The following is a 26,247-nucleotide window of genomic DNA, read 5'->3' as shown; positions in this document are numbered from 1 at the left end:
CTTATTAACTCCCTTCAACGCCTGAATTATGAGTGTGTAATATTGCTTGTATCCAAATCCATTCCCGTGCTTTCCTACGCACGCGGACAATTTCTAGAGTATTTCTGCACAATTCCAGACTGCCCTCCGGGATTCTGGATTACGTATTCCGATAAATCCAGATCATCGTGAACTCGTTGTTGAACCAAGGGTGCCCTCAGGATTTATTCCACTTTTTATAAACTGGAGATGAAATGCGAGGAAGAAAGAAAGCGAGTACGTCTATTGTAGGTTAAAGGCCTCCCCCTATGAACCCAATCAAGCCCCCCACCCTCTTTTTTTTACAACTTAACCGGCAGCAAAAAATACGCACTGATATACGTTCGCCAGCAGGGTTCTGAGGCACGGCTAAAGCAAGCGCTCAGCACAGTTCGCCAATCGCGGCTGCGGCGAATCGCGGTACCCCATTTCTGTTTTGTTACTCTTTTTTTTTTCTCCACAAATCCCTCTCCTCTTGCTTTCGCGTCTCTATGAAGGCACTTTCTCATCTCTCTAGCCCTTTTTCCCTTCCCAGCAGCCTTCGCTCGCTTTCTCTTCCCCTCGCCACATCCTAAATTCCCTCGCGCACGTGACTTGTCTCTTTTGGCCAATGGCGAAGCGTGATCCGACTGAACTTTTTAAAGAGATCGCAAAGCAATTTAAGAAAAAGCGGGCCATAAAGAAGCACGCGCATGCTGCTACTGCTACTGAAGAGACACAACTTGCTTGGGGCAAAAATGGCTGAACACACGTATAGATAGCTCCTTGCTTAGTAAACGTCTGCACTGTTTTGTAACGCAAACTCTACCCCTCACCCACGCCTGATGTTAACTACGCGCATCTAAGCCTACTACACGAGCAATGGTATGCGCTGCACATGAAAACCGAAGGTCTTGCGAAGAGGCTTGCTATCCCTAAAGCTGGATGTAACAGTGTTTTCAAGACAGGCCCGAACTATTTCGTTATATCGAGAAATTCGGCAAACCGAAACAACGTTTCACTGTGCGGCAATCTGCAGCAAACTCATCTTGTATTCGTTTAACTGGGAAACCTTATGTTCGAGTTTCGTTATACCGAAGCTTTGACTCATTCACACGAAATGCGTCCTGATTCCGCGTGGTTTACCTTCTTTCTGCTGTGCCTTAAGCCCCCTTTAGGACTCTCCTATCGAATAACGATGCCAATTGATTGCAGTTACTGATTGCAGTCGAACGTGTATAGATATCCCGCTATAGAAACATTTCAGAAGTCGTCAAACACTCGTTAAATGGGACCTGAGGAGGGTAATCTCTATGCCTTACAATTAAGATGATTAGAGATAAAAGGAAGGCCCAACAAAAAGCGAGTCACTTTCATCCTTGGAGTTCTCTTGCCATTAGATCGTGCGTGTCATCATGCAGTGTATTGCGCTTAGAGGAGGTTCGCCTAAACTCAATATATGTGCCTTATTGCAAAAGCAGCTTGAACACGGGTGGCAACAGCGAAGAAGAATGCCTGCGGCCTTACATCGTCATTATTGCTTTTACATGCACGAGCAGGATTATATCTTTCCCTTGGAAATAGGACCACTGTTCTCCGCTACCGCGTTGATTGAACATTTGATTTTTTTCTTTCCCCCCCGCCCTGCATAAAAGACAAGGGAGCGACATTGCGTAAGAGTCGCGGAGGGAGCTGCTCCTCAAAGTTGTGATGTGTTGCCGTGTCTGCGTGTCTGTGTGTGTGGGGGTGCAAGCAGTGCACAGGCGAAGCCTACATGGAGGGAATTCGAACGCGGTTACGAGGCCCGGGATTTTTTTTTTTTCTTCCCCTTTCCTTTCTTCCCGTGCGAGCAACTGAGATCGGCGGCTGGCGCTGCATTAGCGCGCGCGTTGAGTTAGGTAACGTTAGAAGAACAGGCTCAGTCTGGTAGCTCGACAGAGAGACACGGTGACAAGTGGACAGTCGGAATCAATTCGACGTTGCGCACTGGGGTTCCTAGAGTGATGCATTATAACTATGAGATATCAAAATGCGTAGTGCTTCACATCGTAGATTCTCGGGAAACCATGAGGTGTGCGGAGCTCGCGGGAACTAGCGGCGCTGCAGTCGAGTGTGGCCTGCACAAACTGTATGTCGTCACAGGAACAACGTGACGCGACTGCAGCGCCTTTTGTTCCTCGCGGCCATCACGAGAACTCTACTTGAATTATCAGCCATTAATTAACTACCATAACGAGCCTGTTCTAATAACGCTCCTTTGTTGCTACTTCGGGAATTAGTGCGGGTATTGATTACACGCACGAGGCGAGTCTCCTTCGACGAAAGCGAAGACCTAACTTCGCTTATGACCTCTAAAGCGGCGTTCGCGGTGTCGACTATTCGCATAAGCCGCGCTAGTTTCTTCCCCAAAATTTGCTGCTGTTGGTGTTGGCACTGTTTTGACTTGGAACGTTGCCCCTAGTCGCATATTAAAGCACCTAAGCGAAACAAAACAATCAGTATGAGCAAATAATATGCATTCTCTCTGCCCGCAACAGATATTGCGATATCGCCGCGTGAACTGACGAGATGATAAAACTCTGATAAAAAGACGAAACTGCAAAGCAAGAGATTTTCGGCCAATGCAGTTGTGAGCGACGGTAGGATTAAAACCGCAAATGCAGGCCACAATTTCCCGACCTGCGCCTATGAGTTAGGCAAGGCAAGCGCTGTAAATCCGTAAGCGGTTTTTAAGTTCGACGCAAGTTATTCATGAAGGAAGGGCTTTCATGTGATTACGACAAAGTGAGCGGCTACGCAGAGTGTTCTTGTAACTGCACCAGGCGAAAATAAAAAAAAACACAATAGAAGCGGCGTTACGCTAAGTTTGTCCACACGGCTGAGTGACGTGTGCGCTCACAGCAACGCAACCGCTGGGGCAATACCTGTGCTAATGCAGCTTCTCTGTCTAAAGATTCCAGTGCTCTTAAAATACGAGAACGCCCATGTATATATCTATCGGTGTGTGGTGTGCATAAAATGGCAATCAATGAGCGTGAACGTTTGCCCAGGTGAGGGTTCCGATCGTCTCCACAATGTCGTGTGTATCGTGAGGGATTTTACTTGAGCTGTCTCATTGGGTAATAAATGAGAAAAAAAAAACAATAAAAACGAGGGTAACCCCGGCGTTCACAGCAGGAGACCGCCAAGTCTCGAGAAAGCACTACCAAACAATTTTTAGTGCTCCAAGAAAGGAGCGGGAATTCGACCTGAAACTCCGATACCCTGCATGGTTTTTTGGTCGAAGGAAAAAGTCATCGAGGGAGCGAGTTTTCCTAGCTTGAAATGTTAAGCCTAACGTGGCGGCGAGAGAAGACAGTTTTGCCCATCTTGCGGCCACACAAGTTGTAGGCCTATACGGCCGCTGCTCGATCGGTTGTTCTGACAAAATCTGAGATACCAGAAACTGGATACACATTCTCCGATCGTCCCCGCGTTGGGGGTTCACAGAGAGCACGCCTCGATACTTGGCGGTCTTTCACGAAGCCGGCGTCACCCTCCATACAACTGTATGCACAGAATGAAAGCCTCGAGCGCGCACTTACACACACACGTATATATGTACAGGGCAATATGCGTGCGGCCGGGATTTCGAAAACAACAAATGATCTAAAAAAATAAAAACAACTGAACACGCGCACATATGTACAGCAGTCACCAATACTTCGCCGACAAGAGTAAACATACACGGATAATATAATAATAATACTCTTCTCTGCCGGCAAAAGCACAACAAGGGCACTAAAATAAAATGGGGCAAGACTGGGGCGTAAAAAATAAATGATGATACACTATGTACAACACCACCAAATGTTGCTGTGTGGTCGCTGCTGTTGGCATCAGGCGTGAAAATGCACAGCTTTTTTTCTTTCATTCTTTAAAAAGTTGCGTGGTCCGAGAGAGTTGATGCGTCCTATCACAGTTTTACGGGGTCTCCTTTTTTTTATATCACAAATTGAGAAAAAAAATTTTCCCCATGCCGCTTCTCAATAGCGTAAATGGCCCCATTTCCCAGCACTTTCTTGGAAAAGAGGGTGTTAGGAAGGTGTGCACATTAACCCCTCCTGTCCCGTATCCACTCAACTTGCCATCGACAGTCATTCTTGGTGCTCTCTGGAACAGTACAGTGCACAATAATTCTGCATGATCAGGAATGTCGGACATATTTAGCACCGTTATGGGTGTATTTTGTTCCAAAAGGAGTCAAACCGCCAGGATGAGTGGCGAGACAGGACGGGTTAACATGTACACCTTTTTTTTTCTCTCAAGAGTGCTTTCAGCCTTGTGATCGACAACGTCGGTTGTTCACGTGGCTTCCCCAAACACTCTCCCTCCCCTTTTTTTGTTTTTTTTTCTTCCCCTGGCAGAGTGCGTGCGCTAAGCTCGGACGACGCAACCCACAGAAGCTGAATACGCACCAACAGCTACAAGGCTTCGCGAAGAATATACATGCACGCTCGCGGACGATACATGGCGCTGGCTTCTCTAGTAAGTCACAAGCACGCTTATTGTGTAAGGCCGCGGAAAACGCACCGAAAAGACTTTGCTGCTGCCCGCTAGATGACGCGAGAATCATTCCGTAACCCCTCCCCGTTCAAGAAGACGAGTGTCTTCCACGGACTACCCGTAGTTCACGATATCCGCCCCCAGATTGTCGTCGATGTCGTCGGGAACCCACAGTCAAGGATCAAGAAGCCCTGCAGGGACAACGAATGACTGGAAACAAGTTTGAGACGACTGATGCGCCAGTATCGATCGGAAGTTGTTTAGAGGTTGCACACATCAGTAATGTGAGTGACGAGACAGCAGAACGTTCAATTTGAGTTTTCAAAGGTCGGAGACCTTTGCAGAATACTTAGTAGAAATTAATTCAGCCGAATGAGATACGCTTACCGCACGATTAGAATACTTTAAAGAATGCGACAAGCTCTGGAAACCGAGTGCCAGTCAAATTTTCTCAGCAGTTCTGGCGAGGTAAGCCTCGTCACTGGAGCTCCCGAACGACACGAAATACCCGCGCGGCAAAAACAAAATCAGAAAGACGGTTTCGAAACCAGCACCACATTTCGTCACGTTAAAAAAAAAAAAAAACCGACGGTCGCTCGCTCGCGTGCGCAGTAGCATCAGCAGTGGCGACGTTTGCGGCGCGCAAAAAAGACGCAGCCGCAGCGCGAAATTGGAAAGCCCAGCGCAGTGAAGGTTCGCGGGAGACGAGTGCCCGTGAGACGACCAAGAAAGATTACAAAAAAAAAGCGGAGTACGTCACGAAGCTGAAGGCGGCGAGAGAGGGCGCTGGTGCAGGTTCGTCTCTGCCGAGTGTGGCGCCATCTGTCTAGAGCGGCGGTCGTTGCTCTCGCCTGGTCCGGGGCTACGAACGAGCAGACCCACCATTTCCACTACCTCGACTGGTGCTGGAGAGCCAGTCGCTGCCGCTTTGCCCTTTGTGTTCTCCTCTACAATTTCCTTTGTTCTCGCATAATCATCGCTAAAACTACTATAACGTTAGTGCGGTGTCGAGGCAGCTAAATGCACTATTTTTGCTTGTACTCGTAAGCTCCAAGACGTGACCAACGTTCAAGACCCTCACCCACGTTTTCTAAAATCTTCGTGGAATCAACGGAAAAAATCAGTTTGCCTTCGAACCTACAACACTATCCGGAGTAAAGATACGTTTCATGACAACAATTATCAATTGAATTTGAGCTGAGTAAATGCTGCTAAAAGCCCTTTCAAGATGAAGAAAAAGCAAAAGGCAAGGCGGCTGATATGGCATGGCCCTATGGAAGGGGCTGAGAATAGCCGATCGGTTGTACCTTCACTGACTAGGTCTCGAAAAGCGTTAGAACAGGAAGCTTCGTTCGCCGCACCTTTTATGTTTACGATCGACGGCGGGATATTCCCTTCCCAGGACCGTTCTGTAAAGAAAACTCTCTCAACTTCCGTTTTCCTCCTTGGGTGTTTCTTTTTAGTCTCAGTGGCACTCGTCACCCTTAGCGCGACCTCAACGGCCCATGCGATTGAAGATGATTAACTAGGCCGCAGAGGTGGCCGAGGAAGCAAGGCCAGGGGATGTGCGCAAAACGGAACCGAGCTCCGACTTTTGCACTGCCCCGCTGTTCCGTCCCCGGCGCTAGTTAATTACACTCAAAGATGGATAGGTCATCAGCTAGTCCAACCGTGCACCGCTATTCAGCGGCTGCAGGACATTGACCGACTGCGAGCGAGCTCCGCGGCGACACAGCACCGCCCGCAAAACAATGAGCAGTCGCGACTCTTTGGCAACGTGAATGTCGGCACTCTTAGATGATGATTCAGCGTTCATAGTCCGCCTTCCTCCCTCGCCGTTTCACTGTCCTATGTACACACACACAAGCAAGCTCATCCTCCGAGCCAGAGGAAAGAACCGGCAGGGAGGCGGCTAGAAGACAAAGGCCTCTTCCAGGACAACCACCCGCTGTGGACCCTCAGGACATGACGGTGGCGACGTGGTCCTCGGCGGAGCAGCCCATGAGTCCCTTGTAGCCGAAGCTGACCTGCTGGCCGGAGGAGGCGACCAGCTGGCAGGTGGCGGCCGACGGCGACGCTGCCGTGGTGGTGACCACGCAGTCGGCCGCCTGCTGCTGCGACGCGGCCAGCGAGCGCATCAGGTCCTCGGCGCTGACCGGCGCCAGCTTGACGTGCGGCGGCGAGAGCGGCGACAGCAGGTCGAAGTCGTACAGGGACAGGTCGATGTCGCCGAAGATCTCGTCGCTGCTGCTACCACCGCTGCTGCTCGCCACCGACGACGACGACGAGGAAGAGGAAGAGCAGCTGCTCGTCTGCAGCACGGGGGAAGCGGCGGAGGCGACCACGGACGCGGAGGAGGAAGTGACCACCATGGCGGCCGGAGAGTTGTGCGCCGGCAGCAGCGTGTACAGCGGCGCCGGACCGGCGCCGCAGCCCGGTTCGCCGATGCCGCCGCACGCCGAGGACACCGGCTCGGCCACGCTGGGTGCCGGAGGCGTCACGGGCGCCCCGCTGCCGAAGTTGAGCACCGAGCTCCAGTTGAGGCTGGGCAGTCGGTCCTCCTCGGTCCACAGGGGCGCGGGAGGGGGTCCCGACGCCGTCGCCGGCTCGGACCGCAGGAAGGGCGTCAGCCGGCCGCCGTTGTCTCCGGGGGGACAGGAGCGGTCGTAGTCGTCGCCGTAGCCGCCGTTGTGGAAGGGCGTCGCGGCGCCGTACGGTTGGTGAGGCGGAAGGTGGTGGCCGCCGCCTCCTCCGATGGCAGCGCCGTTCAGGTGGTGATGGTGGTGGTGGGGCGAGTGGTGGTGGTGGTGGTGAGGCGGGTGCGGGTGAAGGGGTGAGCTGGGGGGGGAGGCCGGCAGGGCCGGCTCGGGTCCTCGGGGCGGCCTGTCCCGCTCCAAGGCCCGCAGCGTGTTGCACACGAGCACGGACCGCAGGAGGCTGGGGTCGGCCGCCTGGCGGAAGCGGGCCAACTTGCAGAGGCTCATGTTGAAGACGACGTGGTGCCGGCGCGAGTAGGAGCGCGCGTCGTCCCCCGACGAGCCGCCGCCCGTCGTCGAGCTCGCGGACGAGCAGGAGCTGGAGGAGCTCGAGTCCTCTTCCTCTTCGTCATCCTCCTCTTCGTCGAGACCGCCGTCGGAGAAGTCGTCCAGCGAGTGCGCCTTGCGCTTGATACCCCGGGGCTGGGCCTCCGAGAACATGGCGCTCACATGGAAAGGCGGGGCAACGGGCGCTGCTGCACTCTGCGATCGGATAAGGGGAGGGTGGGATAAAGAAGAATAAAACAAGTGGATTAGGATCACACGCCTTTACGTAGCAAAGAATTCAGAGACATATGGAGTACGGTACGTGCCGAGGGTCGGCTCTGGATTAATTTCCACCCCCTGGGGTTCTTGAGCGCTCAGCGAGCTTCAGTACCGACGACATGCGGTCGCCGGGATGGGAAATAAACCCAGGAACTCGCGCTCAACGTCCGAACAGCACAGGCACCTCGACAAGAGGAGATGATGCGATCACCATCACTCGCCATGAGGAAGCTCTAGCGAGCAAGTCCGTTCACGTGCTTGTTTGACGTGATTTATACGCCTGCGGTTTACCACATTCTCTGGTTACTAAGGTAACGGCAGACGCATTCTATACAGCATGTGTGATGAGCTGCCTGTGACTGTACAATACACAATAGCTACGTTAGCAAGGTTGCGGCAAAGCGATCGAATAAATGAACCTATGACTCAGTGAAGGAGCCTATATAGCTAGATCAAAACCAGGCCTTCGTGCTTTGCAGAATAGCCAAGCGGTTTCTTTAACAGTTCCGCATCACGAGGGGCTGAGTTTGCTGAATAAGTAATGCAAGTAAACAGGCTAACTGCCGCACCGCTAGCCGCTTATCACCTCTTCCTCTATTTCTTCTATACAAGCAAATAAATAAATAATCGGCGCGGATACAAAACAGCTTGCGCTGAACGGGCAGCCGCGGCATCGGCTTCGTCGCCCGGGCGTGCCAACTCGAACGCGTCCTCCGCCGTTTGAAAACTTGGCGCCCAACGTTGGGGACGTGCCAGCGAGGACGCGCAGAAGGAGAGGCCGCCCGGAGCGGGAAAAACAAGAAGCGGCAAAACGGACGGGAAAAAGAGAGAGAGAGAGAGGTGAAAGAGGAGAAGGAGGCGCGCGTTTCTTTTTCCCCGACAGGTGCCGCCTCCAGTTCTCCGGACGATTTCGTTACTGTGCCTTCGCTTTTTTTTTTTTTTTATTCGTCGGTCCTTCTGCGCTTGCCAGAAAACGGCTGCCGACGCGCAGCTCTGCCGCCCTAGCGGACACTCCGGCAGACGCCGGGGGGCCGCGCTAGGCGATGAGGCACAAGCGGTTTGCGCGCGGTTAGGAGCGCATGCACGTGAACTGCCTTGGAACACAAAGAATCACGTGGTCGATAGCGAACGTTCCTCTAATTTATGACGGCTCGTCCTGCCCCTCGTAGTCGTAGCGGTGTAGGCTACACTGATGTGGAATCAATTAGCCCGTACGTCAGGGCTCCGGAAATTTCGACCACCAGGGGTTCTTTAATGTCAGTGCACGTTAAAGAACCCCAGGTGGTCGAAATTTCCGGAGCCCTCCACTACGGCGTCTCTCATAGCCTTAGTCGCTTTAGGACGTTAAACCCCATAAACCAAACCATCAATTTCCTGTGTACAAATACTGTTCCCAAGGCGAGGCCAATATATGACCACTAAATTTGAATACGGGCCGACCTAAGGGGCTCCTCCACCCGGCAGGGCGGTTTAGGGGTGCGTTTTCGTGTTCCATAACGTTCACACTGCATTTCCCTCTTGCCTTGGCTTGAGCATACCGACGCATTTGTAGCTCATGTTTTATATTGTTGGAAGTAACAATCGGCGCCACAGATTCCTGTTTATATTACAAGAACTGCGAACAAGTACGGAGTTTCGTTTTAGCTCAGGCCTCCGGCACCACGTGACGTCAATAAAGGTGACGTGCTTCCCGCTTTGGGAAAGGTCTTCTGCGGTTTTCCGTGGAAGAGCCGAATATAGGTGAGAATGATCGTGGAGCCGTTTCCGCCGTGCATGTGATTCAGGGCCGTGAGCTAGCTGGCCACAGACATGCTAATCTAGCCGTCCTCTCCAACCTACCCTGACGCTGACGATTTCACGCATGACGCTCTTGTATCCCGTGTCGCAACGCGGCTGACAGCTGCATGCTGGGCGGTACCTCTAAACACCGAAACAGACGCTCACGTGCGGTCCCTGTCTCCAGCTAAGACAAAAAATTAGCATCAACTGAGCTCTTCGAACATCCTTTTTGAAGAATGTTTGGTTTATTGGAGTTTAACGTACCAAAGCAACTCAGGTTATGAGGGACGCTGTAGTGAAGGGCTCCGGAAATTTCGACCACATGGGGAATGTGAAAGTTCTCGCTCAGCGGCCGCCGCGATGGCACAGTGGTTATCCCGTTCGGCTGCTGACCCGAAAGACGCGGGTTCGATCCCAGCCGCGGCGGTCGCATTTCGATGAAGGCGATATACTTGAGGCCCGTGTACTGTGCGAGGAGATCGAAATTTCTAGAGCCCTTGACTACGGCGTCCGTCATAGCCTGAGTTGATAGGGCCGCTAAATTCATGTAAACCATAAAACAAACCTTTTACAAGCATTTCGTGGCAAAGGCGTCAGTTTGTTGCGATTTCTTGGGTCCGCAAGCACCAACTGAGCGATTACTGTCGCATCCTCTTTTCGACGTAAATTTCGCCTTCATAACACGCTGTTGCCTGAAGTCAAGGAACATATTACAACGCCCGCTGCGGGTATCTCGAGCGCTGACGAGGCGTTGGCCGTGGGTCGCTCGGGATAATTAAACGGAGCCGTCTGCGCTCCCGGGACTGCGTACGCTAGATGTGCCACGCTAGGCTCCTCCTTCGTGGAGACGGCGTCTGTAGGCGCGCACGCAATAATGGACTCTTGCCTCTCAACATGTCCGACTAAGCAGATATCTGCTAACAGATACACGGCCGCTCCAGCCATCAATATCATTGTCATCACTACCTTTGCTAGTACGGTGTACCAATTCGCAAGACATGCAAGTACAGCCTTTGTCAAAAGTTTAGAGCCCAGAAAGTTCACTTCCAAGCTTTAAATTGGGACTCCAGGAGCATTCATGGAAGTCCTACCTATTGCAGGAGGCAGTACTAGAAATCTTCTATGTCCAGGAAATTTGGAGCGCTAGAGATCCATTAGGAACGACACAGTGTGGCTGACAAGAAAACCCCCTGGGCTCCAAACTTTTGACAAAGGCTGTACGTGCTTTCCAAAAACTGGTGCCTAAAGGGACTTACTTTGCCACCAATGATTAGTTTGTTCCCGATAAACAAACTGCTCGAATCTTGAACATCACTCCATCAATGTGTTTGTGCTGCCAACAGTTACCTAATTTTCTTTTTTTTTTTAAGTTTGCCGTTAATTTCGCCCCAGCAACGTACAACCGCCGTTAGCCAACGCCGAAAGCCCCGCTTCGCCTGCTCCAACGGTTGCACAAAGACGACAGGGGGGACAGGCGGCGGTAGCGCGTCGGAGATGGGAGGGACAGCGGGCGCAGGACTATCCTACGCCGCGCATGCGCAAACGGCGGACCGGCTTCGCGCTAGATCCTCGGACCAGGGCCGCCGCCGCCGAGCCGACGACGTTGGTACAACCGCCGCAACCAGCGAGCGGCATCGCAGCGGCCGCCTCCGACGGTCCTTGGAGCTTGCCGCTCGCGCACGGGCCGACCGGCGACCGTCCGCGAGACCTCGTTCGCACCGGTCAAACCGGTTCGCAAACAGAAACCAAACAGCGGGAAGAAAAAAAAAAGGAGGGGGGAAGGGGGGAGGGGAGACAGCCACCACAGTTTCTCCCCCTCCTCACCACCATCCCGGGTGTCTCTCTCTTTCTGGTATTTTTTCATTCGCCTTTCCCCTTCAATTTCGGCCTCTTCGCTTGTTCCTATTTTACTTCGTAGGCCGGCTGGTTTCTTTTCTGGCCGCGCCGCTGCTTCTCCTCCGGCCCGCGCTCGGCATTTATTATAAAGTCTCTCGGGCAGCGCGGCCTCCTGCGGTGGCTGGTGCATGTGCCCCCTTGTTCTCGGCGATTTCCTCACCTGCAACGTTTCTTTTATTTGTTCTGCGTCGGCCGCCGCTGAGGACCCGCGCCGCCATGTTGGCTATTCCCCCCTCATACCACCTACTTCTTCTGCTGCCCCGTCCTGCTCCGACCACTGCAGCAGGGAGAGAGCCTGTTGTTGTTCTACACCGCGATGACTGAAGAACAGCAAAAAAAGCCCAACGTGCGGAGAGATGATGCAGAGAGAAAGAAGGGGCGGCGTCCTTTCTTCTACCTTCTCCAACCAGCGCTGTCCTTGCTTCCACAGCTCTACGCTTTTGTTTTCGTCTTCCATCCTGAGTTCACAGCGAGTCTCAAGTCCCTTATTTGCTTTATGCTTTCGGGACTTGATTTGTGCAGCCAACGCCGACGCCACAGACGGGATGGCGAGATGTGTTTTCTTACTGTTATACTATCCCAAGCTTTTCGCGCCTTCGCGGGAGCCAGTAGTGGACGAGATGAAGAAAGAAGAGGGCGAAGGAGGACCGGTGAGACAGAGAAGTGCGCCGTTCCTCGTCCGCCGCATCAGGAAATGCAGCGGGCACGCCAAGCCAAGCCAAGCCAAGCGTCAGCGCCGATGCTAGCGGGCTCCGCTCCGCGTACGGGACTTCTCGCTGCGGCCCCCTGTCCGGCATGCATGGGTGGTGGCAGAGAGGGGGAGACTGGACGCCGGCGCGGAGCCGCTAGCGGTGCTGCTGCGTCCGCTACGCTACCGCCAGCTTCACGCTCCCCTTCCCTCCCGCCTCTCCCCCCTCGCGCGATCTTATTTTCCTCGCCCCCCTTCCCGAGCTCGGCGGAGCGAAGGGCTGGACGTGACGGCGGGAGGTCGTCCTCGCGAGACAACGGCGTCGCCGACTACGCGCGCGGCACATAGTGTGCGGTACGTTAGTGCCGAGTGCCGTCGACGACGGCGCGCACCGCGGAAGTAAACAGGGCCGTGGCCGCTGAATCGCGGGCGGTGTGTACGGAAGGCCGTGTGCATCGAGACAGTCTTCGAATTAAACGAAGCTCTCCCTTCCTGTCTTCTCAGATGTGTCGATTAGAATATCCGGAGCGTGCGCTACGGGCTCGTGCGACGTCGTAGCGGGTGTGTCGCGCAGATCCGGGAGGCACCGTAATTTTTTCCTTGTTAGCTCTGCCCGATTCTTATAGCCATGGAAGCTGAACACGTGTCGTGGCTTTTTTTTTTTCGAATGAGACAATGGATGGAAAACTTTATTATGCAAGCCAGTTTGGACCGTGCAAGGTCTCAGGGCCACCGCACAGCCCTCACGTTACGCGCATGTGTCGAGGCCACGTAGGGTCATGGCATTGGCACCCCGGTTCACAAAGCGGAGTAAGGAGCGGAATGACATCAGCTCAGCGTTTTTTTTTTCTTCCCATAGAGTACAGCAGCCGATGGACCTCATAGACAAATCGAAGCCAACGGTTACTTCGTTGGGAAGACAAGAGCACTAAACGCTTCCTTGAGCCCACACCACACAAGGATTCAAGACAGGGTACTAGGGCTGCTCCACACGAAAGAAGTGTTCGATTCTGTGTACAAGCTCCTCTTTCCTCGGAATTCATACGCCAGAGAAGACTTACAGGCAGCGGAATTTAGCGCTGTTATACGCAAGCAGTGTCCTCTACCGGCGTGCCCATGCTCTCTGCATGGTACTCCCAATCGCCGCTGCAGTAGCAAGCCGCGGAGGACAATGTATTTGCGACACGTCGCAGACGCCAAAACTTCGCGTGGTTCTCGCACAAGATCCCGATGGAGCGACTGAACGTCCATCAAGCGCGATTCAGTCACAGCCCTCGGCTTAGGGTGGCTGCGGGAAGGAATGATTAACTCCTCCGAGGACGGCGACACATTCCACCAGTTGCGTTAAACCGCGTCAAGCTCTAACCAGGCAGTGACGGCGGTCGCATTAAAGACACAAGCACACACGATGAACGACATTGTTGCTCACGCAACATTTATATTACCAGCACATACGTGGCCCTACTACAGTCCAGTAAGCATAGTGAAATCCGCCAAGACGCGGTACCAGGCTTCTAACGTGAGAACAAACTGCGCGCATCTCAGGGCGGCACTACTGAGATACGAGACGTTACACAGAGGCGAAATTCGGCGCCAACGGCCGAAATCGAACGGCATCCGCTTAAAAAAAATTCAGGGGGCACTTTGGCTCTCTAAAGTGCTGCAAGGCGAAAGCCTTTCCCGGCGCACTGTTTGGCATTGACTGCGAGACTGTTTGTGCTGTACTAGTGCTTTATTTGGCTACACACTTAGACTACACATTACAACTGCACGCTTTGACTGCCGACTTTGACTGCTCCTTCAGCACGACTCTCTCTCTGCTTCGATGAGTTCGGTTGCATCCATGGCTCCGTTCGCAGAAATGAGGTATGTAATGTGGTCACCCACGGACGCCTTACGCGCCCTGTCGGAGCGGACGACTACTATTTTTTATTACTTGTCGTCTGCTCCAAAAGGGGGCGTCAGGTATCCGCGGGTGACCTCATTACTTCGAATCCGCGCACTCTGACGTCATAACCATTTCGAGCAACCGAAAAGCGTGACACCTCAGCTGACAACCTTCTGCTGACAGCGATGAGGCATTGAAGGCTCTCGCCTTAATATGTAACGGCAGAGAGAGAGAGAAAGGGAAAATGGCAAGGGAGAGGAGGAGGTGGGGCGCATGGTCGCTTACGTTCCCCGCAGAGCGACGACGCATTCTGCGGGCGACGAGTTCGGCCGTCCGAGCAAATCTCTCGGCGCGGGCGGCCGAGGCAAGCATGTCGCGAACACGGTGAGACGGGTGGGAGGACTGCGACCGGCGACGGTGAGAAAGCTTCTGCCTCTTCGTCGACGCACGGCCTCTAAAAGCTCGCGGGCACATCGTCGTCTTCGACTGCGGCTCTTGTAAAATCCACCGACATTGACTTAATGCAAATATAAAGCTTTTGTTGATACGTGGGGGGGGGGGGGGGGGGTTATTAAGCGAAACTGTAGAATGCGTGGTAGAGCTTGCAGTGGTTTCTTTGTTTCAGGTGAATTTAGCACCCGTCACGTCGCAACTGAGGTGGGTTTTTTTTACGCCACTTAGTGAACGCAGTACATAATGCTTCACAAAACGGTGGGATTGGCAGTAATGCCTCAAAGGTATTGCCTCCAGTTACTGATAATACATTTTATTTCTTTTTCTGAATTTTCAGCGTCACGCGCATATGGAAAAGGGAAAATGATTCCAGACCTTTCTCGGGTGTTGATCTGACAATCCCTGGAATTTCAACGCCAATTTTCAACTGTTAGGGCAGTTTGTATTAAAAATTGTACATACTTGTAATAAATTGGAATGAAATTGGAATTGGTTTTTGAGGAAAGGAAATGGTGCCGTATCTGTCTCACATATTTCGGCGGGCACCTGAACCGCGCCGTAAGGGAAGGGAGGAAGGTGGGAGTGAAAGAAGAAAGGAAAAAAGATGCGCCATAATGGAGGGCACGTTGGTGTTTTTTTTTCCATTGGAAAACTAATCATTCTCTTGAGACCTAGCTAGACACCAGAGAAAAGACTGACGTTGAATAACTTACGAAAAGCGCGCGAAATCAGAAACAAATATTTCTACTACAGCTTCGCATCAACCAGTGATATCAACACGGGATGTAATGCGATTCACAAGCCTACGGCGGCAACCCCCCTCCCCTTTTTTTTTTGTGCAAGACAAACTGAAATAAATGTAGCATCTTTGACAACGTGACGACAAAGCCTACAAGAGCTTGTTAGACTTAGAGTAATACAAAACAAACAAAAATAAATGCAGTACCTTTGACAATGTAACGACAAAGCCTACAGAAGTCTGTTCAGACTTACAGTAATACTGTCAGCAGGCTGTCACAGGATGCAACTGCTGCAACTGAAAGCAGTCGTCGGGCCTTCAAAGTCCCATTCACTATGAGCGATTAATACAATACGCAAACTGATATTAACAGAATGATGACGTCTGCGAAGCCGTCTTGAGTCGGCGGCAGGTGAACTGTGTTGACGCAGCGACTGTTGTGCTAGTGATCGAAGTTTGGTTTGGTTTGGTTTATGGCGGTTTAACGTCCCAGAGCGACTCAGGCTATGAGGGACGCTGTAGTGGAGGGCTCCGGAAATTTAGACCACCTGGGGTTCTTTAACGTGAGAGAGAAAGACTCTTTAATGAAATACAGAGAATTTAGCCGGCGTTTAAAAATCGCTGGTATGCTACTCTGCGTAGGGAGGGGAATTTGGGAGATAAAGACAGAAGGAGAGCAGTGTGGAAGAGGTGAAGAAAAACGAAGATAAAATGCGGCCATGAAATGGGTACTAAGGATGCAATGGCAAGTATTGATGTAACCTATGGAATGATGAAGTGCATAGTCCGACAAATGGGCCGGGATCGAACCGGCGACTTTCGGGTCAGCAGCCGAGCAACATAACCACTGAGCCACCGCGGCTCAGTGATCGAAGTGGCGCGGAAACTTCTGCAACGAACTGTACATCCTAAATATCTAATTCTGGCTTACACGTCGCAGCAAAGAAATTGATACTCATCTGGTCAGTGTTTGCAGCAGCGACCAGGCTAAAATAAGAAATGAATTCCAAAGATAAAAAGAAACCGCTGCGCACAAAGCTAAGCGTGCTGAATGGAGCTGTCTGAAGACAAAAAGAAAGAAAGACGCAGGCGCTTTGTATACGTCAGCCCGCGAAGCGCCTGACTGTATTCACCCACGCGTTAACACCTGGCGGAAAGCTGCCGATCTCTTCCGTCAATTTCGCAAGCGTCCGCGCCTCATCTGCGAGTCTCTAGGCCATTAATGCGAGCTCCTCCGATTCATACTACGACCGCGTTGCGAAAGGCACGCAAAAAAAAAATGTCCCAGAAATCGCGCTAAGTGGACGTACGAGAGATAATTAATGAACCGCGATTGTAAGAGCGCAAAAAGCTCGATCTGCACACGTGTAACGCTCCGTCGTACTTCCGTTTTCTGAAGGATCGCAGCGCGCGTAAGAAACAAGTCAGAAAAGAAAACAAAAAAAAACGCGCTGAAGATAATTTTAGTGGTCGGATTTTTCACGCAAGCCAGGTTGCTAAGCGGCAAAAATAAACAAAGCGGCCTGGTTAGTTAAGAAAAAAAAGAGAAAAAATAACAATGAAAAGGCAGACTAGAATTACGTACCCAGCGACAAGAGTATTCCGCGGTGGACAACTAGTAAACGAAAGACGACTTATGCTGGAGGGTCACCCGCGCCGTGACACGCGCGAAGTGACTTGAGCATTCATAGGAGGAAGCCAGCGACGAAATGACTGACAAATTACCGACAGGCCGAAAAAAAAAATTACGAGAGAATAGTTTCAGACCGACACAGATTGTGAGTGTGGAGAGAGAGAGATATATATACATATAGGAAAGAGAGGGAGGGGCCCTCGTGCCACGTTACAACAGGCCCGAAGCCAGGCGTTGCGATGTGGGCGGGCAGCTAGCGAAGCGAGATCTACAAAGCCAATTGTGTTCCATCGCCGTCAAAACTCCCACGCGATGCGCCGCAGACTTCGCTCCGCGGCTACGTAGTACGGCCAAGAAGCCTGTTCTCTCCACCGATCTGCAACACTTGCTGCGCGAAGGCGCTACCTCGCTAACTGCCGAGAACTCGAAATGCCACGACTGCAGCTCTGCGCCGAACACGCGACTGCGCGCGCGGTCGCCTCTTAGCGGGGACAGATGGCGCGAGACGTCGCACTTGGGCAAGCAGCGAAGCTCCTAATTCGACCCTTCCTTCCTTCAACTTCTTCGATGTACAAAACTAGCGAGCATGTCAGTCTGCCAGCTTGCTACATCAGAGTGAAGATTAGTGGAAAAGTTCGCTACGCCGCGAGTGCTTCCCATCGGTTTCCTCCTCGTTTGGACTCGCAGAATTACTGCTCGAGCGTAGAAATGACGGGCGTTTGATCAAGGCGTCTAGTTTTTTGTACTCTGTTTTGGCGCGAAAAAAGTATACAAACAGCTGAACCTCGTAGTAACGAAGTTGTGAAGGACCCCGGCCATTACTTCGTTATAGCCCGTGTTGACCGAGCTTCCACGCAGAATCGTCACTCCTTCGCTACATCCATCATTTCGTTATAACGAGGTTCGACTATATAGACGTTCGCAGCGTACGTCGCGGCTTAGAAAAGCAAACAACCCAACGCTATACCAGGGGACCTCGCACTGCAGTATGATGCATCACAGATTTTGAAGTCCCCCTCTTCTTAAGAGAACGCCTAATGAGAACACCCGATAGCACCGTCCTAGGGGGACATCTTATGGTGATAGGCTAAGAGACAGGGCATGCTCAAAGGGAATACAACATCAATGAACGCAAGGAGGCCAAGGACATAAACGACAAGAGACTTCCCGCATCTCTGAAAAAGGAGAAGGGATAACGGGAGCAATAAGAAAGAGCATAGGTTGGCTCTCCTAACACGCTTTTAGTTAAACCACGTGATCACATGCATGCAACATTAATGCGCTTCCCGAACAGCTTTACCGCCCCATGCCTACGGAGTGCTAAGGCAACATCACCGCATCGAGCGATTCGAATGACACCTTGGTTCGATCGCAGATCAAGTGACCGCTCCGAGGAGGCCGGTGAACGAGGGCTACCAGAGTTAATGAGCGAAATGGAAGGAAACTCTTTCCCTTTTTACCCTTTCTTTCGCCGGCTACCAATCAGGGGATGATCGCAGCCAACTTCTCCGTGCTAGAAGGATGACTGCGGGTCACTACAACTCACTCACACAAAAGCGCCGGTTCCGGACGCGAAGACCGGCACGGCGCGACAAGGAACGCGAGAGGGAGTGGCGGCACAGAGAGAGGAAGCGATAGTAAGTGAAGAACAGTCACTAAACTACACCACACCAAACTAAACAATCCAAACCAAACTATGGGCCAAGATCCCATCCAAAGAGAGTACTGGGGGGGGAACAGGTAAGAGGAAGAGGCCAGCAAAAGGAAGGGGGGGGGGGTCGACCTCCTCTCGTAAGCTCGGGTGCCCTCTTTCAGCCTGTCTCTGCTGCGGTGGCGGAGGGGTCGTTCCTTCCCGTCCGGGCGGGGACCGGAAACGGAAGTTGGGGGCCATCTTTTTCTTGCTCCTCTTCTCTCTCGAATCCCACCACGGAGGCAGGCAGCGGCAAAAGAGGGGGGGGGGGGGGGGGGGGGGCACACGTGCTTCCGGCGACGCTCACTCCGCGCACCGCCGCTCTTTATCGCGGCCGACGCCGGCTACGCTCTGCGCGAATTTAATTGCCTGCAGCATTGAAGGAGGCCCCTCTGCTGGGGGCACGCGCGCACAAGAAGAGAGGTGCGGCAGTTTTTAACTGCACACCGGACGGAACTGCCGCGAATTTCCAGATGCCTGCTATAACGACTTCTTACATTTGAGCTGCGCTAACTTGGACGGCACTAAACACGGAGGAGTGGGGGAGATAGTTGAATCTACTCCGCAATTTTCTGGACAAGATAAAAGTCGTACACCCTCACCGCACTCCTCGATTCTGCTTCTACGAGAAGCGGAACGCGAAGTCAGACCGAGCGTACTGGGTATTACGGCGGCGTATCGACGAAACCAACACTATCTTGGCATTCTTGAAGCGCTATCGGCCTCTAAACACACACACACACACAAAAAAAAACAGTGCAATGCACTAAAAAGAAGAGCTGGCGCGACGTTACACAGCGATGAATGCGGTGGGTGAAAGCACTTTCTTAAACCCTTTGAGCTCACCATACTGGACAAGCAACAGCCTTCAGCTTCTCGAGAGCTCGCGCCACTGCACGCAACTACACTTTGGCAAAGTGAAACTAGTTGCTGCAGGGGAGGAAACAGCCCAGCTTCGGCCGCCGGTTTGAGCGTAAGTCCCCGGGCTAAGTCCGACGATAGCGCGAGTGGAAAGCAAGACTCGCGACATAAGTGACGCGACACCCGCAATCTCTTTCGGAACACGATGTCTGTCTGTCTCTCTGTGTTTGCTCAAGCTTCGGTTCCGAGAAAGTGCAGTATTTCAACACTTCTGCCGAGCTTTCTTCCGTTTTCAGATGGTCACGCCGCCTTGAAGAGAGACTGAAGACTCCTTGGTTCATTTAATGAGACACTCAGGTGCATTCACAATGCCCCTTTTCTCCCGGAAGACTTGGATTGTTTCGCTTCCTTAAAATACCTCTACCATGCACACTGCCATTGCAGCGACCGGAAGCTCGATCAATGCTGCCAATAAAACAAAGGGTCGAGCTCATAAGGCTGAGGCTCAGTCATGAGCCGTTTGACTGAAGCATTTTAGTCTCGCATATATGCATTACACAAAGCCGAAGACACTGCGCCAGTCTACTCACACGAGGAGAGAATCTGAACCTTGCATGGGCCATTCGATCTCGGAACCGGAGGCTCGTTCGGCGTCTGCCCCAACTGTTTGCCTTTTACTTCGGTCTGGGCTGAGACGCTGGTAAACCACCACGAACGTTCATCACGACTGGTGTGAGCCGGTTAATTGAATACATTTCAATGGAGATCTGAAAATGTTCTCCCTCCATTGCTCCGCTATTTCCTGCGTTACAATATTTCGGCGCCGTTTAGAAAATGTTCGGTGGATTTCCAGCTTTCAGCTTTTGTAATTAGTACACAGATGTTCATTCTGTTTTACTTTCTATCGATGTTGAAATGGCTACAATGCTTGCACTTAAAAGCTTTCCTTCAAGTACGATCTGCTCTTCCTTGTTTTGAATGTGTTATCTTTGAAGTTCTGATGAATGCAAGTCATTAGCCGTTCTGTAAATGTGCACAACTTGTGGCTACTTCGGAGCACAGCACACAGCGCGAAAGATGTCAGCCCTCGGTAGGAACTGCCACGTTTTAAGACTTGAACTTCTTGAAAAAAATATGAACTTGCTCAACAATGCGCGCTAAGTATTTTCGCAAACAGCAAACGCGGCGTGCGCCTGAGGGTGTCGCAAGGCTTTAGAGACGCATGAGCCGGCCGAACGTCTTGTAAGTCTATGTGTGCTGTGCACTTGGGCAAAGCCGCTGAATTTCGCATTTCTATTCCCCTATATAGCACCGATGACAAGTAGCAATGAAATTAGACTAGTGTGACATAGTCGGCGGTACCACAGCACTTCCCGCCTAACAGCTTTTACAGTTATCGTAACACCTTCCTTTCTTTTAAATCTTCGTTACCTAGGAGCGCGAAAAGCACTTCCGGACTAAGTACACGATTCTATGAAGTGTAAGTGCGCCGGTATAGGTTTACATAATAAATAAACTAAAAAAAGGAGAAACAAACACGCGGAACATAACGCTCAAACAGTGCAAGAAACTATGACCACTTTGCTTTTCGAACAGTAAAATTCACCATTATTTCTTACGAACCAATTAGGCAACAGGCACGATCTGACTGGCTTTGCCATTTCCTGGGTAGCAGCTTGGGTTAGTCGGTGAACGATAAATAAGAGGTAACGTCACGTTTTATTAACGCACGAACTGCCGCTTCCACAGTCTCGTATAATCCGACTGCAGAACAGCGCGTTCGTTACAATAATCTGCAGCAGACGACAAGCGCCGAAAGGATAAGCCCGCGCCGCGTCTTCTTCCCCGCACCGAGAGCGCGCGCGGCACGGCCAGAAGAAACGGGGGCAAGTCAGCCTCAAGGAAACCGAGGAAGCGCACCGCCGAGCGAGGAGGAAAGAGGGGGCGATCGAGAGAGAGAGAGAGAGAGAGAGGCCGAACAGGAGGAAGCGCGTTCCCGACGCCCCACGACGTCGGGCCGAGCGAACGAGCCGAGCGAGCGAGCCTACAACGCGCGCTACGGCCGTCCGCTTTCCAGGCCAGCGCCGCAGACGAGGAGCGGCCGCGACCGGACCCTTCTAGCGTGGGCTGCACGAGCGCCGCTGCCGCCGCGACGGCCGCTGCATGCGAATGTGGCGCTGCCTGCAGCCTCCGCTTCGAGGCCGCCACTACTGCGTGCGTTTAACATTACTGGAGGATTGCAGGTGGCTGTGAAGCCCTAGCGGGGGGAGGGGGGAATGCTCAGGACGGCGCCGGCAGCGGGCGTTACGAGGAGATTTTGGAAGGCAAGAAAGCAGCTGGACATGCACTCTATACACGAATACACCTATATGGGAGTAAAAAAGGAAGTAAGCTGTTCTCTAGCGCACTCCTTTTTAAAGAGTGTGCGCTTTACTCCTTTCTTTTCCTAACTTCACTCTCTTTTTACTCTTTTCTCTTTGGAGTGTGGCACATGGAGTGCAGTTGGCGCTTCGAGGAAAAAAAGGTGCATCGCGCCAGCCTGAAAGGGGTGTAGCGTGTGGTAGATACACTCACAAAATGGGCGTATATGCGGGTGTACCTCTGAAAGAGATGGCGTAAAACGACATCGACGCTTCTATGCTACTCCCTTCGCCCTGGTGAAGAGCTGTGGTGACAGGCCGTACTGATATGGCTGCGCACTGCGCAAGTGCGCAGTTCAAGAAGAAAAAAAAATGCATCACCGAAAAAACTGGTGTAGAGTGTAAGGTGCGCTTGGACGATTTAAGGTAAATGGCACATCGCGTGCGAGAAACAGTGCTGTGTGGAGTTAGCCGTCCCGCAAAAAAAAAGGAGGTGTATTCCAAGGTCTATCCCTGAAAGCTAGGCGAGTATGTTGGTCCTTTCGGCTACCCTAGAAAGTGGCGCTGCCTTTCAAAATCTTTAGCCAGTGGCACTCAGGGTGACAAATAGCTGACTGCGCGCTTACGCTGCCCAATGGATGAACACGCCGCAAGTGTGTGGGAAAGAAAAGGCCCCGAAGCCATGGAATACCATATTTAAAGAACGCTCGTTTCGGTTTCGCCCGAACAGCGCAGACGCCAAAGCCACACACAGATGGAGACCAACGTTTATAGATATACTTTATAAACGTTGGATGGAGAGACTACGGCGATGCCACCTACGAAAAGCAAGCTCGGCCAGAGCGTAGCTTTCAGTCCCGCCTTGCCTAAACCGAGCAGACGACAAAACGGCGGCGACGATGATGATAGCCGCTCCGTAGTCGTCACCAACTAGACCTACACACCCGCTCCTCCTCGAAGCCGGCTGCCAAGTCTCGCCATCTGGCGGGCGCCTCCGAACGGCGGCGGAGCGGTGGCCCTGCGCGAACTAGTCGCCGCCGCGCCGCCGACGCAAGTTCAAAGTCCTGCCGTACTGCTTCTGCGTGCGTGGACTCCTCCTGTGCGGGGGCGCAGCGGCGCTTCTCCGGCTGTGCACTTCTCGCTCGCGGCGGCGCGAGTGGCCTTCGCGTGCTCCCGCTTAGGAATCCCGGCTACTTCGTCGCTGCCGCCACAGCTGACGGGACCGCGACGACACAACGCGCTCTTTGATGCGCTCGCGCGCTATCCGTTCGCCAAATGCGAGCAAGCGGCCCTATTTTATAAGTGGGCTCGCGCGTCGCTGTCATCGCCGCACACTGATTTCCCTTTCGCTGACAAGATACAGATACCATAACTGCGCGAGAAATGACACATCGAATTGGCCAGGGACGCTCATCCTTCTCTCACACTGTGTACCTCATCGTAATTGGCCAAGTGGTTCAGTTAAGAAGTTTAGGAGTGATCTCATGAACAGCACAGTACTGTAGCGAAACCGCCTCTTACGTCCATGGTTAAAATGCCGTTAGTCTGCTGCCAACTCGTTACGACTGATGCTTGGGCGAGTTGGTACGCCATGTTCAAGAAGAACAGAGCGAAAAAGACAAGGGCTGTGTATCTTCTTTTAGTCTTTGTCTTTTTCGCGCTGTTCTTCTTGAACATCCGCTGTCAACCCAAGGAGATAGCAAGTTTATAAGACTGAACTGGCAATTAACTTCTTGTAGGCACTCTATGACTCGCGTATCGTATCCTGTTAGTAAGCCCAGAGTGCCGTGCTGTCACAGATGACGCTACGGGCGCGCAATCGAAATTCGGACGGCGCTGTTACGAAACAGTGCTGTACTAGTTAGCATTCCTCACTACCGCCCTCAGGCCCGCCATACATCGATCTAGCTGCGACAGCCCGTCTACCTGTGCAGACCTCGCCACGACTGCGCTCCTGGAGCGCGACTCTAGTGTCATACCGAAAACGAAAGAGGCAAAAACGATGTGCGGCTGTGACCTGCTTGCTCTCCGAGCTGCTGCCTTCCAGTTTCGAGAAATTTTGATATTTTACCACGCTCTCACGTATCTGTTCTTCTCACGTACCTGTACACACATCGCCAGAGGTGTGTACTAAATGACAAGCGCACAAGGTCCGTCACTATTATTTATTTATGATCAGTGCGACGAGACCAACCTGAGGGCGAAGGCACCGCTGTCCTTCTATTAACCTCTATGTCGACAAAACTGCAACCACATTATGCAAGAGAACTCACCCACCGTTAATGCCTGCATATGTCTTACTGTCACCCCTAGCCACCTTACCCTCGGCTGATCAGCCCTAGGCTACTTGAGCATAACTTACAGGTTACCTTATACATATTATCAAGTTATGGCCGAGTTCACTTCCCTCTCCCGGTAGCTTTCTATAAACTAGCATAGCCATCTGGCACTTCAGAAATGTTGGAATGCAGGGAAGGCGAGGAGTGAACTGGGAACTAATGTAACCCAGAAAGAAAAGACAACTAGGGCACGTTGGTGAGGTTTCATGCTTGTATTTCGAAGCGAAACAACAAGGAGACAAACTTTAGTGACCTTCCTTTGCGCTTGTGTCGTAGACCTCCCGAGTTCCTACAATAGCGCTTCGAAATCTATCTCGTGTAGCTACTGGCAAAGCTTGGATGACACTACGTTTGAAGCATGAAAGTTCTGAAGTATCATGCCCAAAAGAGTGACGCAAGCGAGCATTTCAGACAACAGGGGCTGGAGAAATCGGATGGACTCCTGTACCAGGAGCTTAGGCCCTGAAAGCGCGCGCTCTCATAAGCGCGGGCCTTTGCCTTCCCTTTCAGCAAGACAGCAGCCGCGTCCCCAGCCATCGGCCCATCGATACAGCGCGCGCGGCGTCGCCGCCGTCGGGCTCCCCACGCCGGCGCTGCAGCAGCAGCAGACAACGGCGTCGTCCCCGGCCAACGCAATCGCCTCGTTCGAAAAAAGCGCCGGCGCCGGGCCAACGCGCATGCGCACTGAGAAGGATGCCCCCTCCGCGCACGGGCAGTGCTGTCCTCGTCTCCTCCTCCTCTCTCTCAAACAGCCATGCGCGCATGTGTATGCGTGTTTCCTCTCTTCGTCCCGTTCGGCAAAACTTCTGAAAGCCGCCGCCGCAACCTCCTCGCTTCACCCGCGCGCTACGCCTCCTTTCCCGTCCTCCCTAGTCAGTATACCCGTCACCAAGAAACGAGTAAAGCCGAGCAAGTACAAGAAATAAAGAACGGGGAAGAGAAGGAAATTCTCTAAACAAAAGGAAAAGAATCAAAACCGAAGCTTCCCCCCACCCTCTTCTCTCCCGATTCCCAACCTCCGAACTGGGCGAAAAACACCACGGCACAAAAACCAATCGAGGAAGGAGGCCGCAGAAAAGGAGGGAGTTCGCGAGAGAGCGAGGAGCCGCCAAAACGAACGGGGCGTTCCGAGAGACGTATGAAGAAAAACAGTAAAACCCGCAACGCAAACGCCGAGAGAGAGAGTACCCCAATGAAAAAAGAAAATGACTGGTCAGAAAAGAAAAAAAAACAGCAGCAGGGCGACGGCGCGAAGAGGAAAGACAAAAGAAAAAGCATCGTCGTCAGCCCTCTCTCCATCGGCTGTCCCCCTCGCTCTCAGTTTCGCAGAATTCAGCAACCACCAAGCTCCTTCTCCTTACCCCCTCCTCACAATGGCCGCGCTCAGCTGGTTTGCCGACGTCCCCCCATTTTTCACAATCCCCTCTCCCACTCCACGGGTGCTCTGGCTGCTCTCTCTCTTCATCACCCTCTCCGCAATATTCCGACGGCACGCGTGCGCCGACCCAGCGCGCATGCGCACAAGCTCGCACGCGCGATGGCGCCACCAAACTCCCTCCTCGGCGGCGGCTCAGCGCCCTCCGCCAGTCTCCTTTCTGCCTATCTGTCTTTTTTTGTGTATGCTCTGTTGCTGCTTTCCTGGCAGCTTCATATTCGGCACTCTTTTTTTTCTCTCTCTCTTCTTTCCATTTTTCTCGCCGCGACGGCGTCCCTCCATTTCTCCCCTGCTCGATTCTTCTTTCTCTCTTGGCCGCTTTATTTATTACAGCTGCTGCCGCGTCGGACGAACCCAGCCAATGCCGTCGCTCAGCGCACCCTTACCCTCTCTCTCTAGGCCGCGCGAACCTACGCGAATCGCCTTCCCCCTCCACTCGGCATGTTACCGCGCGTACAGCGTCGGCGACCATCCTTAGCTTATGACGAAAAAAAAATGCGTCCAAGGAGGAAAAAACAAATGCAACCCCAACAGTGAAGAGTCCAGAGACTCGACCCAAGCGTGCAAAACCTGCACATTCGGAAGGATGAGTTTCGAGAACAGAAGTACGTGTGCTTCGACGAACGGAGAAGCACCTATGAT

At 52.5% G+C, this 26,247-nt stretch overlaps 1 protein-coding gene across 1 annotated transcript in view; it reads right to left on the bottom strand.

Moving 5' to 3' along the window:
* Positions 1 to 1,634: 1,634 nt before the first annotated feature.
* LOC149332405 (uncharacterized) overlaps positions 1,635 to 26,247 on the bottom strand; it is a 29,204-nt gene continuing 4,591 nt past the window's right edge. The window contains exon 2 of the mRNA XM_089557527.1: positions 1,635 to 7,781. Within this exon, the coding sequence (XP_089413653.1) occupies positions 6,501 to 7,781 (1,281 nt within the window). The 3' untranslated portion in view covers positions 1,635 to 6,500. The remainder of the gene's footprint in view (positions 7,782 to 26,247) is intronic.

Source organism: Amblyomma mixtum, chromosome 8 (genome assembly GCF_055824585.1).
Source record: "Amblyomma mixtum isolate Tamu chromosome 8, ASM5582458v1, whole genome shotgun sequence".
NCBI lineage: Eukaryota > Metazoa > Arthropoda > Arachnida > Ixodida > Ixodidae > Amblyomma > Amblyomma mixtum.
This window is presented reverse-complemented; position numbering and strand designations above follow the sequence as displayed.